Source organism: Corvus hawaiiensis, chromosome 1 (assembly GCF_020740725.1).
Source record: "Corvus hawaiiensis isolate bCorHaw1 chromosome 1, bCorHaw1.pri.cur, whole genome shotgun sequence".
In the NCBI taxonomy this organism is placed as follows: Eukaryota; Metazoa; Chordata; class Aves; order Passeriformes; family Corvidae; genus Corvus; species Corvus hawaiiensis.
In genome coordinates, this window is record NC_063213.1 from 20,974,394 (window position 1) to 20,988,448 (window position 14,055).

General features: G+C 36.1%; 1 protein-coding gene across 2 annotated transcripts in view; it reads left to right on the forward strand.

The window, feature by feature from the left end:
• The window catches only part of ATP9B (ATPase phospholipid transporting 9B (putative)), a 154,983-nt gene that overhangs the window by 76,726 nt on the left and 64,202 nt on the right, over positions 1-14,055 (forward strand). For both annotated transcript variants that reach the window (XM_048295684.1, XM_048295693.1), the window contains exons 10-11: positions 1,484-1,559; positions 8,852-8,928. In XM_048295684.1, the coding sequence (XP_048151641.1) occupies positions 1,484-1,559; positions 8,852-8,928 (153 nt within the window). The remainder of the gene's footprint in view (positions 1-1,483; positions 1,560-8,851; positions 8,929-14,055) is intronic.

Genomic DNA, 14,055 nt, shown 5'->3' on the forward strand with positions numbered 1-14,055 from the left:
TCTTTTTACTTTCTGTTTGGAATAAACACAGAAATCATCACAGAATCCAAATAATTTGGGAACGATTGTAAATCGAACCAGGAATCTAAGCATTATGAGTTAGGAGTATAGCAAATAATTGTTGCAGTACTAATTCCTTGGGTAAGAATCAAAAAATAATTCCCCTTTATCTTAATTTAAGGCTAATCTTATAGAACAAGGATGATTCTTCACAGAATCACAGAATATTCTGAATTGTAAGGGACCCATAAAGATCATCAACTCTTAAGTGAATGGCTGGCCCATAATGGGGGTTGAAGCCACAACCTTGGCATAATTAGCACCATGGCCTAACCAACTGAACTAATCCCAGGATCGTCAGAATATGGATCTTGATTCAAAACTTGTGATTTTCTTCTAAGGGCTAATTCCATATTATCCCTCTCTTCCCCTCTGTTCTTGACAGAATGGTTCTCCATGCCTTTTAAACAATGATTTTTCCTCGCTTAGGAGAACAAGAAGTATAGTTTCCTTGCTATATAGGGATCTCTTGATGTACGCACAAAAATTTATGTGTTTAGTTGGAGATTTTTCTTTTTTTAGAAACAGAAATTTCTATGCAGCTCATCCTGTGCTTGGTGATTTCAAAATAGAAATGAAAAATGGGCATAGTTTTGATTATTGACAATATGTAGAATTTACTGTGTACTTTGATAAATGTCGTCCCCCCTTTCCTGCAAAATGTTTAGCACCAATCTGTAATTTGATCAAATACGCTTGATTATCCTACCTCCTAAAGTTTCCTTTAGTTGTAAACAGCACATTTTACAGCTGCTAATGAGTAACAAATCTGTACATGCTCCAAATTGATTATGAGAGATTGTGTGTTTACAATCTGTGGATCATTATGTCTTGGGAGGACAGAGGGGAGGAAGAAAAGGGGAAATTTAAAGTAATCATGGAAGCAGTTTTCTATTGGAAGTATTTTCCCAAGAAGTATGTATGTTGTAAGTATGTGGTAAGATAATACAAGACTGCATTTCGTTTTAGAAGTCTAAATATTTTTCCCTGAAGTTTATATAATGTTGATCAGGTGCAAAAAATGATGATGACCATAACTTACTATATGAATTATGGATTATTTAAATACAGAACATGGTGATAATTTTTGGGAGTTACTGTTCATGACTCATTTTAACTGCATGCTATAACATACTGTTCTGCAGTTTGATATATCAGAGGAAAAGAATATGTTACTTCGAAAATAATTTTGACTAGTTCTTTTAGTATGATTGGATAAAAGTAATATGAACTTCAAACATGATTTCACTTTTTGGAAAGTTATTTGTGTCTGTGTATGTGCAATGAATGCTGTTATACAGTGATTGATACAAGGATGCAAGCTTGGATACAAGGATCCTGTGTCAGTTATTCAGATGGTTTGACATGGTTCTTAATTTTTTGTGCTGGTGATTTACTTATTAGCTGTTCTTACTTTTAACAGGAGGACAGTGATCCTGCAGTTCATGAAAGCCTAAGCATAGAAAATACATTATGGGCAAGCACTGTTGTTGCTTCGGGTAAGTGCTGCAATACAAAGCTGATAATGTGTCTAAATACTTCCATGTCAGTGTATCCTTATTTTTCAAAAGCTATTAATATTTCACATTGTAAAATACTTTTATCTTCCAGACTATTAAACTGTTGCTTTTCTGCTTTCCCATTACTTTCATCATGCTGCTCAAAATATTTTCATACATTTTTAATCCCTCTTAATAGCTTGGGGCTTTTTTTACTTAAATTTTGCTCTTTCAGTAGTGCAGTCCCTTGTAGCCCACTGAAGTCACTGACCTTTTTGATTTAATTAAAACTTCAAGTTGTAAGGTGCTCTGTTCAGCTCACAGTGTATGCTTTTCCCTGCTGAAAAGCAAGGGTGGTTTTGCTTTTTTTAGGAGTTTTTCTTTTATTTATACTCTGTGATTAATATCTCCTATTAGGCAAAATCTTAATCAGAAAGAATAGATAAGTTATAAAGTTATGTAATTTTAAAGTACTGGGATCTAAAATTGCAAGTATTAGTACCATTTCATATATGTCCCAGATACTATAAATGAGTACACGTTATTACCTAGATGCTGTATTCAGACTTTAAGCCATTGTAACTTTTTGGTTTTTAGAATAGAAATTTATTTTCTTTCATTTTTGCTCTATGTAAGAAAAGTCAAAAGGACTGTGGTTATTCTTCTGCATGAAAAGACTGAAAATAAGGAATTGGGAGAGCATCATTTCTGAAGAGAACTAGGATTTAAGATGGGGAATCTGAACAGCCGGGAAAAGCCAAGAAAGGGGAAGAAAGTAAAGAACTCTCCAGCTAAATTATAAATTAAGTCCCTGCTATGAAGACTTCTTACATCAGTGAGGGGCCTGCTGGAAGGCTGTGGGGAAGAGATTAACTCTGAGGAGGTAGCAAAGGAGTCTGTGACTGACCGCTCCTTTCCCAAGTGCTGAAAAGATAGTTATGTTCTTTGATTCTTAGTGGTGTTTGGTTTGACTGCACTGGAAAACTATTCTCACTGAAACTGTTCATGGACAATGCCTAAAATTGTCTTCAGGTTTTTAACTTAGGTAGCCAAGATCTTTAACTTTGTATAGAAAGACACTTCTCATGAGTTATAAATTTCAATACTGTGTAAACTTGGTTTGAGTTTGCTTTTCCTCAAATCTAAGTATGGAGGAAAACTACACTCAGAGTGTGCATTTGCAAAGTCAGTAATTCTGAATCAGTACATTTGAATTTTAATTGAAAGCTGTTCAAGTTTTCATTTCCATGGTAGATGATTTTGTTTAGAAGTATAGCTATTGACTGATTGCTCTTGATCTGCTACCTAAAGTTGGCACCCATATTAATGGAAACAGTGCTCCTTAAAATTTGTACCTTAAGATAAGTTTGGGGTTTTTACTTCTGAGGTGTCTTGTGAAAGTTTAATTATTTATGAAGGACTTTAGCTCATTATTAATGATGGCAGTAGAAAAACATAAGATAATTCTCTTGTTGAAAGATAGTTTTGAACATTGGAATAAGACTTTAAGGCAGACTAAGGGCAAACTCACTGAATAATACAAAGTAAAAATATTGAATGGCTCTTCAAGACTGCAAGCCCTTCTGAAGGGAAAAATAATGTGATCAAGAAATTAAAAATGGTTTCATGGTGTGCATACAGAAGTTAGCTTGAATTCAGGTACCAGAGAAAAATAATTTCCTTCGGTAACTGATTTTGTGACATTAATTATATCTAACCTTTGGCATATCATTCATTTCACTTACCTCATTTCATGTATTAACTACAATTTAATATAGTGGTAATGTTCTTCTGTCATGTAAGTGCTCCTTGTCCTGTATGGCAAAAATCCAGATCTTAAGAATTACTCAGGACCTCGGTGGATGTAATTTTAGCATTTGATAGGATTAGCCCTTTAGCAAAAAGTAGGAAATTATTGCCTTCAGTCTGTTGCTTATCTAATAAGGTATTTATAAGTTCTTAGAGGTACACTGTGCATATAGTCATGAGGAAGACCATAAGGTAAAATATCTAGCAAATTGTTAAAATTAAATGTTCTAGATCTGGTTGATAACTGATGTATCATTCAGTTATTTCCATCTCACTTCCAAGTCGAATGTACATAACTAAGTTATAACACTTGATGCCAAGGTAATTAAATTTGTTTGGGTTTTTTTTTTAAAGTAGACTTCATAACTGAATTTCCAAGATTTGTGACAACTGAAAATCTTAATAAAAATACTGGTCACTGTCTGACTGCATTATAGGCACATATAAGCTGTCTTGCTTAAACCTGCTGTGGAAGGGTATCAAAGGGTGACTCTGCCTACAAAAGTTTGCAAGCATCTCTGCATTCCTTTCCCTACTATGATCAGTCACAGCCCTTAATTATATCTGAAGAATGTAGTGGGAGATTATGCTTGTGCATAGCTTCTACAGACAAGTGACACTAGGATTCCATGAAAACAGAACAATAAACAGCCCATAGCATGTGAAAGTCTGCAGTTTTTCTCCTCTGTAGACAGCTACCTCACCCACACTTGTATCTGATTTCAGTGTCCTTAGTCTCTAGGTACATGGTTTTGTTACACACAGGTATTTTTCACCGAGAAAGTCTGTGATGTCTGTGTGCAAGGCCTAATAATTCTGTTACTATTCCACTTTGGTTCAAGAGAGGGGGTTTGAGGCCTGTGTCCAGGTAGTGGGGGGTAGAGTTCTGCCCCACAATGTTTCCTGTACATCTCTTCGTTTACCCTAAGACTCTTCGGTATGACAGTCTTTAATGCAGTCTAGCTTGGAAGGCTGCTTCCTCCTGTGCTCTCTAAGCAGCCTAGTCATCATCTGTTACTAAGCCAAGCAAACTTGTTACTCACTGGGACCCTGTTATGCCCTTGCCAACCCCCTTGTAGGTTGTTAACAAAGTGTTGTGGGTCCACCTGGCAGTATTATCTTGACATATTACTGACTGATGGTGTCAGTCTCAGGAGTGGAGACAGAGAGCTACATCACTGATGCCCAGGAAAGGAATATGCACCTGAGTTGCAGATACAAAGCCTTATTTAATTTTAAAAATGGTTTTGCATAGGACATACAGGACAATTGTTGGGTGAGGGGGCTCTCCTCCCTGTGATTAATAGATGCTGCATTTCCTGATACTCCTCTTTGACGTATTACAAAAAACAGATTGCATCAGGTAGGATAGCCCACTATGTCCAGGATAGATGCCATTGCTATTTGTCAAGGTGATACAGAGGGTCAAGGTTAGGCTGGGAAAAGTGTTTGGGGAATTATGTGGGGGAATACCTCAGAAAACTTGAGCTCTGGTTGCTGATGGCCTGACAGTTCTAGAAGAGAGAGACCACAAATCAATAATTTTGCAGATCAGTAACAGTAAATTTAAGTGTATAAAGACTTCAAAGAATCTTATCAACTGCATCTTGAATGCAGATTGCCAAAGCTCATGAAAATATCAGGATATTACAGTAATGGATTCTACAGAGAAAAAAAAGCACCTATTGCTAGAGCAGTAAAAGTGACAAGAAAATTATTTGCTATAATTTAAGACTTTTCTTCATGAATTTTGGGAACCAAAAAATTGATTCAACAAAACTGTGTGATTCCAAACAACTCAAGAATAAACTATTCCATGTCATTTTTATATCAAAATATAATGTTTAGGAGAGTGAGATTACTCAAATTTGTACATTTGGAAGGCGGTTACTTTCCTTGGATTTAGTATGTCTCTTTACCCCTTAGAATAACAATAAGCTTAATAGGGGAAAAAATGCATTTTACCACACCTAATATATACCTAGTTTCAAAATTGATAGTTTAGATATTTAAATGGAGATTCCTAGTGATAGCCAATCTGCAGAGTTTTCTGCCCTTTGCTGTGATGCTCTGACAGAGATCTGGTGACTGTCTGTATGATGTTTATCCTAACCCTAGAAAGGACAAAGATTAATATGCCTGGATCACACTGGAAGCCTCTGTCAGGGATGGAAATCAAAAGCTTTTCTCTCAAGTCCAAAGCATGCAGTCATCCTTTTGCTATTCTTTAATAAGTGAGATAGGAAAAAATATTCTGACTTTTCTACTTACAGGCAACATTCCAGCAGGTTTTTAAAAAGTAGCAGTAAGGCACAGAGTCTCTGTCATTCTTAATATCTGTATTATCACTGTGGAATTAATAACAGTGCCTGAAGGAAAGGCAATTTTGGTTACTGAAAACTTGAAAAACCACTGTCCCTGGAGAAACACTTTTAAATAAAAACAAATAATTTAAACCACTGAGTATTCTGAAAACATCTTTGTTTATCTTCAATTAAATTACTTCTCTTTCAAATCATATGTACCTGTGGCATCAGTGACTGTGGTGTTTGTGTTTATTGCAAGCTTCAGTAGATTTCATTTCAGAAAGGGGAGAGGAAAGTCAGCAGTTAAATTTTAAAATGCCTCAAAAGGTCCACTACAGTATGGACTCTAGCTTTTTGTTCTCCACTTGTGGTAATGATCAGTGTGGTTCAAATGCTGAAAAAGATAATGCAGCTTTCTGAGAAACTTGCTGAGATACCTATGAAGAGAAGATTTGTATTAATGAAATTTCGTCATCATTTTGGCAGGTGTCAGTCTTGTGAAGTAACTTCAGATAAAATCAGGACAATTTATATAACTGCACAGCTGTCAAAAGCAGTATTTTCTGCCAACTCCTACATACGATTTTAATTAATTTGAGCGCACCCTGGTTTTTCTATGGTTCATGTAGTGCTTCGGAGATACCAAAATTTATATGATCACACACCAGATTCAGAGTATGCCTAACTATTTGTGTGTTAATTCTTCACAAGTCTGCTTTTATTTTTTTATGGCCCACATGTTTGTTCTAGTGGTACCTTGTAACTTCTCTTCCCTTCATGAACCACTCCACTCATACCAATCAGTGACTGCCCAGTGTACATGAGACCCAGTTTGCAGAGGCCCCGTACATAAAGATCCATGAGTCACTGCTTTTAATAAGCTGAGGCTTGCAGTACAGCTGTGCTTCCAGAAATCCCAGATTGGATTCAGTTCATTTTATTGGACACCAGAATTGTCCCTGGTGTGACCACTGTGGGACAACACTGAAACTAGGGATGGAGTTCCCTACACCAATGTACTTCAGATCTAAGGAATACTTATTTACCGCTGATATTGTGCTAACACCAGAAAGTTTAAAGACTTAGATAAACAACTTGTTATAAGCAGCAGTTTAGTCAGGTCTAACCAAAATTCTGCTCTAAGTTCAGTAGTCAAAATGGAATTTATCTGACTTTCACCTTTGAAACCAACTTTTCAAGGAGCAAAATACGAGACAAGTAGGACAGTTTGTTTTTCTGAGCTGCAGCAGCCTAGCCAGGCGAAACTTTGTAGAAATGTGCCATCTGGAATGTAGAGTCCTCCCCAACTTCTATTAAACTAAACAGCTGTGAAGGCATGTTGCAGCGGGGATTACTATAACAAGCATATATCAAACCAGGAGTCTCATGGAAAGCGAAGTATATATGGACAGATTCGTGGTAGATGTTTCAGAGATGTTTATTTCTCCAGCCGCATGGCCGAGGCTCTGCTCAGGAACTCTGCAGTCACGGGACCCCAGGGTCCTTGGCGTTATCAGGGAACCCAAACCAACCAATGGGGAACAAAGGTGACCAGGGGCAGGGAAACCCCGTGCCTCCCCCCCAGGGCCCCTCTCCCAGGGCTACATGGCAGGGGAGGAGACCCCAACAAAGGCAGAGGTTGCTGGAGTGTGCAAAAGGAAATTCCCTACAGGGTATTGTCCAGTAGGTTAGTTTTATGCAGCTGACTATTAGACAGAGGTCAGCTCAGGATCACTCCAAAATAAAGTACCCCGAAGGGATGTGTGAACATTGGTTGGGGACAGTAGAAGGAGTTCAGAAATTATGGATTAGTGACTATCGGAGGAATTTTGGGGTGGCCTGTGCATTGATCGGTGGGTGGCGAGCAATGGTACTATGCATCACTTCCTTCACTTGGGTCTTCGGGGTTTTTTGGGTTTTTTTCTCATTACAGTATTTATAATCATTAATAGTATCATGAGTATTACTAGTATTGTTGTTATGTTTTACTTTGTTTCAATCATTAAACTGTTCTTATCTCAACCCATGAGTTGTGGTGGGGGTTTTTTTGGAGGGGAAGGATTGGTTGCTTGGTTGGTTTTATTTTCTTTTTATTTTTTTTTCCTTATTCTCTTCCCCATCCCATCATTGGTGCTCTGGGGAGGAAGTGAGTGAGCAGCTGCATAAAAGCAAGTTGCCATCTGGAATTAAACCAGGACACATTCTTATTTTTGAGTAAATGCAATCATCTTTATTGCAAATGTCTTTCACTATCATCTTTTTTGTGTTTGGGTGTTTCTTTGATTTTTTTATGACCTGTTATGCTACAAGAGTAGTGGTAGCAGATCTTACTGTGGCTCTGATTGCCAAAGACAAGTTCGGTTAATGTCAGACAAACATGTAATACTTCTACTTTTTTTAAAGTTTTCTGAGCAGGGAGTTTCTGAATAGTTATGTTTATTATTTCTTTATAGCATAGTGACCACCAAAAAAATCACGTTATTGCTTGTACTGCCATAAAGCCATTTCAGGTAACTTAACAAAGTAATAGAAATAAGGGGTTTTTCTTAATGCAAGAAAGTGGTATAGTGGCATATTAATAAAAAAATAGAATTTTATTAATATAAAAATTTACTTAGTGATGCTGAAGCCAAATTTTCCTATACCATGCTGTAAAAATTGACTAAAAGACAATTAAAACTTGGGGATCATTTTTATAAGCTAATAAAGAGAATATTTCTGTGTGACATTCTATCAAAGTAATTAATTGGCTGAACCAGATTTCATGTCATTATAGATGGCAGAGGTAGCAGGCAACTGGTGTATGATGTGTTCAGCACCACTTTACTCATTTTTTTATTCCCTGTGCAGTTATTTATGCTGTCCTAACTGCTGAAAACAGTTGGAGGAAATTTTGAGTTCAAGTACAAGCTTTTAACCAGTTCCATTGGAAGTACTCTTCCCATAAAAAAGAAGGAAAGCCTGTTATCATCCTTATGGGTGTTTATTGCAGAAGTTAAAATGATTCTTCATTGTATATTCTGAAAAAAAGCACTCACAGTGTTATGCATAAATGTTGGGGCTTTTTCATACAATTGATTTGTTTAGGGAACTAAATTAGTGCAAGTTTTAATTTGGAAAAATTTTTTCTTATTTACTTGACACCTCTGGGTTTTTGTTTGTTTGTTTGTTTTTCAGGAACTGTAATTGGTGTTGTTATTTACACAGGCAAGGAAACACGAAGCGTAATGAACACATCCAATCCAAAAAATAAGGTAAGTTAGACTACTCTGGGATTGCCAGATTCTGTTCTCAGTAAACTTAAAAATAGATGTACCTAAACCCAAAATCTACAAGTTTTTACTGTGATATGTTTCATGTGTGCTGAACTGTCTTGAATTTTGGTACAAGAAGTGAATTCTGCCACTTTTGAAAGTAAAATTATTCTTCCTTTTGCTAGAAGTGTTAGAGGTACTAATGGAGGCATTTGTCTTTGAAGTATCAATGTGCATCTTCAGACTCAAATAATTCTGTCTCACAGCTACATATTAATTTTCACTTCTCCCAGATTATTTTACTGTAAAGTATTTCGCTAAGGGTACATAGTAGTTTTAAGGAGCGTTTATAACAGACTACTAAAGTTTATTTGGGCTACCAGTGGTGGTAGAACAAGATAACTTAGGTTCCAGTCAGTACCCAGAACACACTTTCAGGGATTTTTGCAAGCAATTAAAACATTTTCAAGAGATTTTTCTGTTGAGAAGATACCAGAAGTTTCAGTGCTTGCCTCTGTACAAGGTTCTTACAGTTCTAAACAAAGCAAATAGCTCTTCACTTAATCAGTAATGTTTCTATTGTAAGTTGGGGAGCGCCCTCAATTTTAAAGAAATAAAACTTCAGCTGCGTGCTGTACCTTACAACCTAGACCTGTGTTTTGTAAGATGATAATTATATTAAGAAAGGAAAGAATGATTGCAAGAGGTTTAGAAAAAAAATCAACTGTGACAGGTTGCCATTTTCACGCCGTTCATATTAAGTTGCTCTGAGTTGGAACATCGAGAGTGAAATGATAATACAAATTGCTTGAAGCAGTTATTGCAGTCCCCTGAGTGTATTGATTTGTGTTTCTAATAAAGAGATGCTTTTAAATGTCTCATTGACTGAGACAGGTGATATGTACCATTACGTGGATTAAGATGGCCTTCTATTATTTTGATCTTTGTAACATGCATTTAAAATAATAGAGTAAAATGGAATCAGAATGTTTGTGGTGTATGGTTATTTTCTATTCTACCTGATACAAAGACGAGCCCTTTAGTAACAGAATCTTCTTCAAGAATTCTGAACAACTTCTGACTAATAAATAATTCTCACAGGTGTTTAAAATGAAATTATTTAATGTAGTAAATTGATAGGGGAGTATGCATAAATGTAACATGCATTACCCAAATTCAACAGATTCTGGAGGTGTCTTAGGGTTTTAGTAAATGTTAAATTTTTTGTGTGTGACTATTTCAACAAAAATATTGGCATGGGGATTTTGTCTCTGTGGACTAAGCAACCTTGTTTAAAGCAGTAACCAACATGTAAGATGGCCAGTAAGGATGAATTTGGGAACTGAAAACAGAAAAAGACTTATGGCTCTCACAGCAGAGTAAGTGATAAAATGGAGTACTGCACTGTAAAAAATCGTTGTCATCGTTTATAAGATACAGTTTTAGCTGTACCTTTCTGTGCAGTCTGCATCTTACTGTCTCTTTCTTCTACCATAGGATGAGTTTGGTTTGCATACTTCTGTATGATAAGATGCTTGCTGCCTGTAAGTGATATTTTGCGCTGGCTAGCCATGCAGAAGGTAGACAAACAGAACTCAGTTCATTCCTCCTCTGTGTATTTGGGAATCTCCCTATGTTTACTCAAGGTTGACAATAATGGTTACATGTTAGGTAGGGTATGTAGCATTAGGAGCCAAAAGGAGGGCAAAGGGAGTCTAAAATAGCCTTTGAGAGTAGAAGATACATTACAGTTGAGAGATTAAGGATTTGAACATTAAAAAAAAAGAAATTTGCATCCAACTTGCTGAAACAAAATTAAAATTAAATAGATCAATTGTGCTATTGCTACAAACTTGAGAGGAAATAAGTCTGCTGCCTTTTCTGCTTTAGGAAAGAACTGTTTCAAATACTGTTTGAAACTGGTTTTAAATGGCACATTGTCTCTCTCTGCTGCTCTTTGAAAACAAATAAAAATAGCATTTTAGAGATTTTCCTGTAAAATCTGTTGATACACTCTTGTTGGGAATATAGTTCAATGATGCTGGTGTCTTCTTTCTCTGAGAGAAAGAAAACACTGAGATCTAAGATTCCCAAATTACCGTGTCAAACTGAAACGCATATGTCCAGAAATAAGCAAGAAATACATGGACCTGACTCTTTTATCAGTCCTGTTTTCATTGAAATACAGATAAGTGTTACAGTTGTATTTCTTGCTGGAGAGTAACATTACTGCTGTACTTTGTACTATAAACTTGTTTTTTCTAATGGTAGATATTTAGTTTTCCTTCTTAAGGGTAGATGCTTTTTGAATGAACCAATATTAAAATTTAGAGATGCAGACCTGCTCTATAAACACTCAGCAGAAGACTAAAACTGAAATAAGTTTAAGAAAACTTGCACAAGAAAAATTGTGAAATTTATGTACTTGTTCAAGCATGGGATTTATCTGTATGTTAAACTTAGAAGGATTTATTGTGTTTGCTGAAGTATTTAGTCATTCAAGCAACAATTTTCTTAACTTAAAGTCAACACTTACTTGTTTTATTACAATTGTAAAAATTGTTTCATTGCCTAAGGATGCAGACACAGTCTGAAAAACACAAAGATAGAGAGCATAGAATTTTCTTAATGGATCAATTCAATATGTTTTTAATTCCAACAATATAAAGAAAAATTATTTCTGGCAAGGTTTAATTTCAGTCTAAAATGATATATGTTCTGTGCTTCAGATAAATGTAGAAGTGGTAACATCAACATTATGGTGTAATGACTCTCTGCATTTTACCTCATTGGCAGTCACATCAGCTTACTCAGGAATGCAGTTCCAGCCTTTAAAGAAAAAAAAAAAAAATCAGATTGAATTGTGCTCCTCACAATGCTGTAATCAGTAATCAATCCTATTTGGATAGATATTCTTAAACCTTGGCTTTCTGGATGAAGTTGGACTTGTCAGTGCTAAAGGTCATTTACAGGTGTTAATTAACCAAGAGGGAAATTAACAAACTAAGGTTATTTATTTATTTTGTCTGGCATTTTGCAGTGTTCTCATTCTTACCTATTTCAAGAGCAGAACAGTTTTTTGTTATCTAAATTCAGAGTTGCTTTTGCAGCTTTGGTCTTCATAGAAAGCAAGGCTGTTAGTGCAGCCCTTCTGCAAATGTGACTTGTTTCCATCAATGGAAGCAGATTTTGGGGGTTAAGTTAAAAAAGCACAGTGTCCTTGGCAGGAGATGGAAATAAATTCCAGGTAATGTATTTTGTGTACTAAGATTGAAACATTAAAATTACTTGGACTTTGCAATATATATACACCCAGAATGTACACAGTAATGCATCCAAACAAGTAGAAATTATCATAAATGGATCTCCTGAGAAATCGGTAGTCTCTCTAAAGGAGTTACAGCATGTAATCTGCCTAGTGTGCTTCAGATTAGTATAAAAATAGTCTTAATTTTGCTAATCCTTATAAGCGGCATTCGAAACACTTTTTTTGTCCCCTTATTTTATGGAATTCTACATCTGCTGTTAAATTTTAACATCAGAAGTAAAACTTCATAGTAACCATTTAGTGTTCATCAAAACAGTAATATTGTTTTTACCCTAATTCTTAACTAGCCTGAAAGCTAACTACTTCTGTCGTTCCTGCTTTTGTTGCTTGTTTGCTGTTTTGATTTGGTTTTTTTAACAAATGAAAGTCTCAAAAGGGTAGTTGGGTTTTTTTATGTGTATGTGTTGCTCTTGATTATTTGAAAACAGTCTTGCTATTCTAGTAAACTGAGGCAAAATCATTTTACTGCTCACTCTCTCTCTCTCTCTCTCTCATTCTCTCTCTCCTCCCTAAAAATTTCTTCCTGGTGTTTTGTGACCAAATTTACTTCGCTGTGTTTAAAAGGCTTTTATCTGTGCTCTTTCTCCCTTTTTTATGAGGATGATTTTTGAAAAATATTTGCTAAAAAAGGACACCCCTCCCTCCAATTCTTTATTTGGAGTGAAATGGAGTGGCTGGAGCAGATTCATGTGTTCCCAGAAACTGATGCCACTTCACCAATTTCCCTGTTCAGCATAGCTTTTTCAATACTCAGAATACATGCTTCTCCTGCCTTGACACATTTTTTTGAATGTCAATAAATTAGGTTGTCCAGCATCTTATTAGTGGCTCTAGTAAGCCGTTCTTATCTGTTCCACCCCAAAGGCTGACATTTCTAAGTCCAACTTGCATTTCTGTTCAGAGCTTCATAAGGGCATTGACGTTATCCTGCTGCTACATTGTTGTGCAAGAGCCCAGCATATTTTTTTTACTAAATAGATAATTTGATATTCGTAGTCTGTTTGAGAAGAAGGGCTTTCTCTGGCTCTATGTCTGAAGGGTCAGGGTAAAAGTAGAGCAGTGAAAATTGTTATGTGGCTCTTCATGGCAAATGTTAAGGATTTATAAGAAAAATGTTTATGCCACACTTTTTATTGGAGTATTGTGTGCTGTAGTTAATCCTCCTAAAAACTTTTCTTTGTATTGGATAAAACTGAAAAAGCTGTCACTTACAGGTAGTATGTAGTCCCCATACTTCATTTGTGCCTTGACACAGAGCTTCTGTCCAAGAAAGTGCTTAACTACCAGCTTCCCATGAAGTACAAGAATCCGTCTCTTGGTGTACAGGAGAATTCGTGGGATCAGGCCACAAGGAAATACATATAATAGTGTTGTTGATGCTTTTCTCTCCATGTGCTGTCATCTCTGTGCAAAGGAAAGAGAGTAGCACCTTGAAAAGCCTACAGTGTCTCAGCAAGAAGGATGGAACAGTGTTAGCTAAGGAGGAAGACAGAAGGTATTTTTCTTTAAAAGTTTGGAAAGAAAAGGCTAAATGGCAGAGGAGGCACCTTTGTTGTTCCAAAATTAGAATGTAGGAATATTGATGCTTGGAAACAGTCAGCAGAGTTTTGGCAAACCTAAGACAAAATTTCTGTGTCTTTTACTCCGAGACAGCGAGAACATCTACCTACTATAATTACCTTTAACTCCATGAACTGAAATAGCAAGAGTGTCAAAGTGGGAATTTCAATCCTTAGATGACTAGTATGGAAAAAATGTAATTCCACATAAAGAAGCTGAGGTTTTCAGTTTTCTTTCAT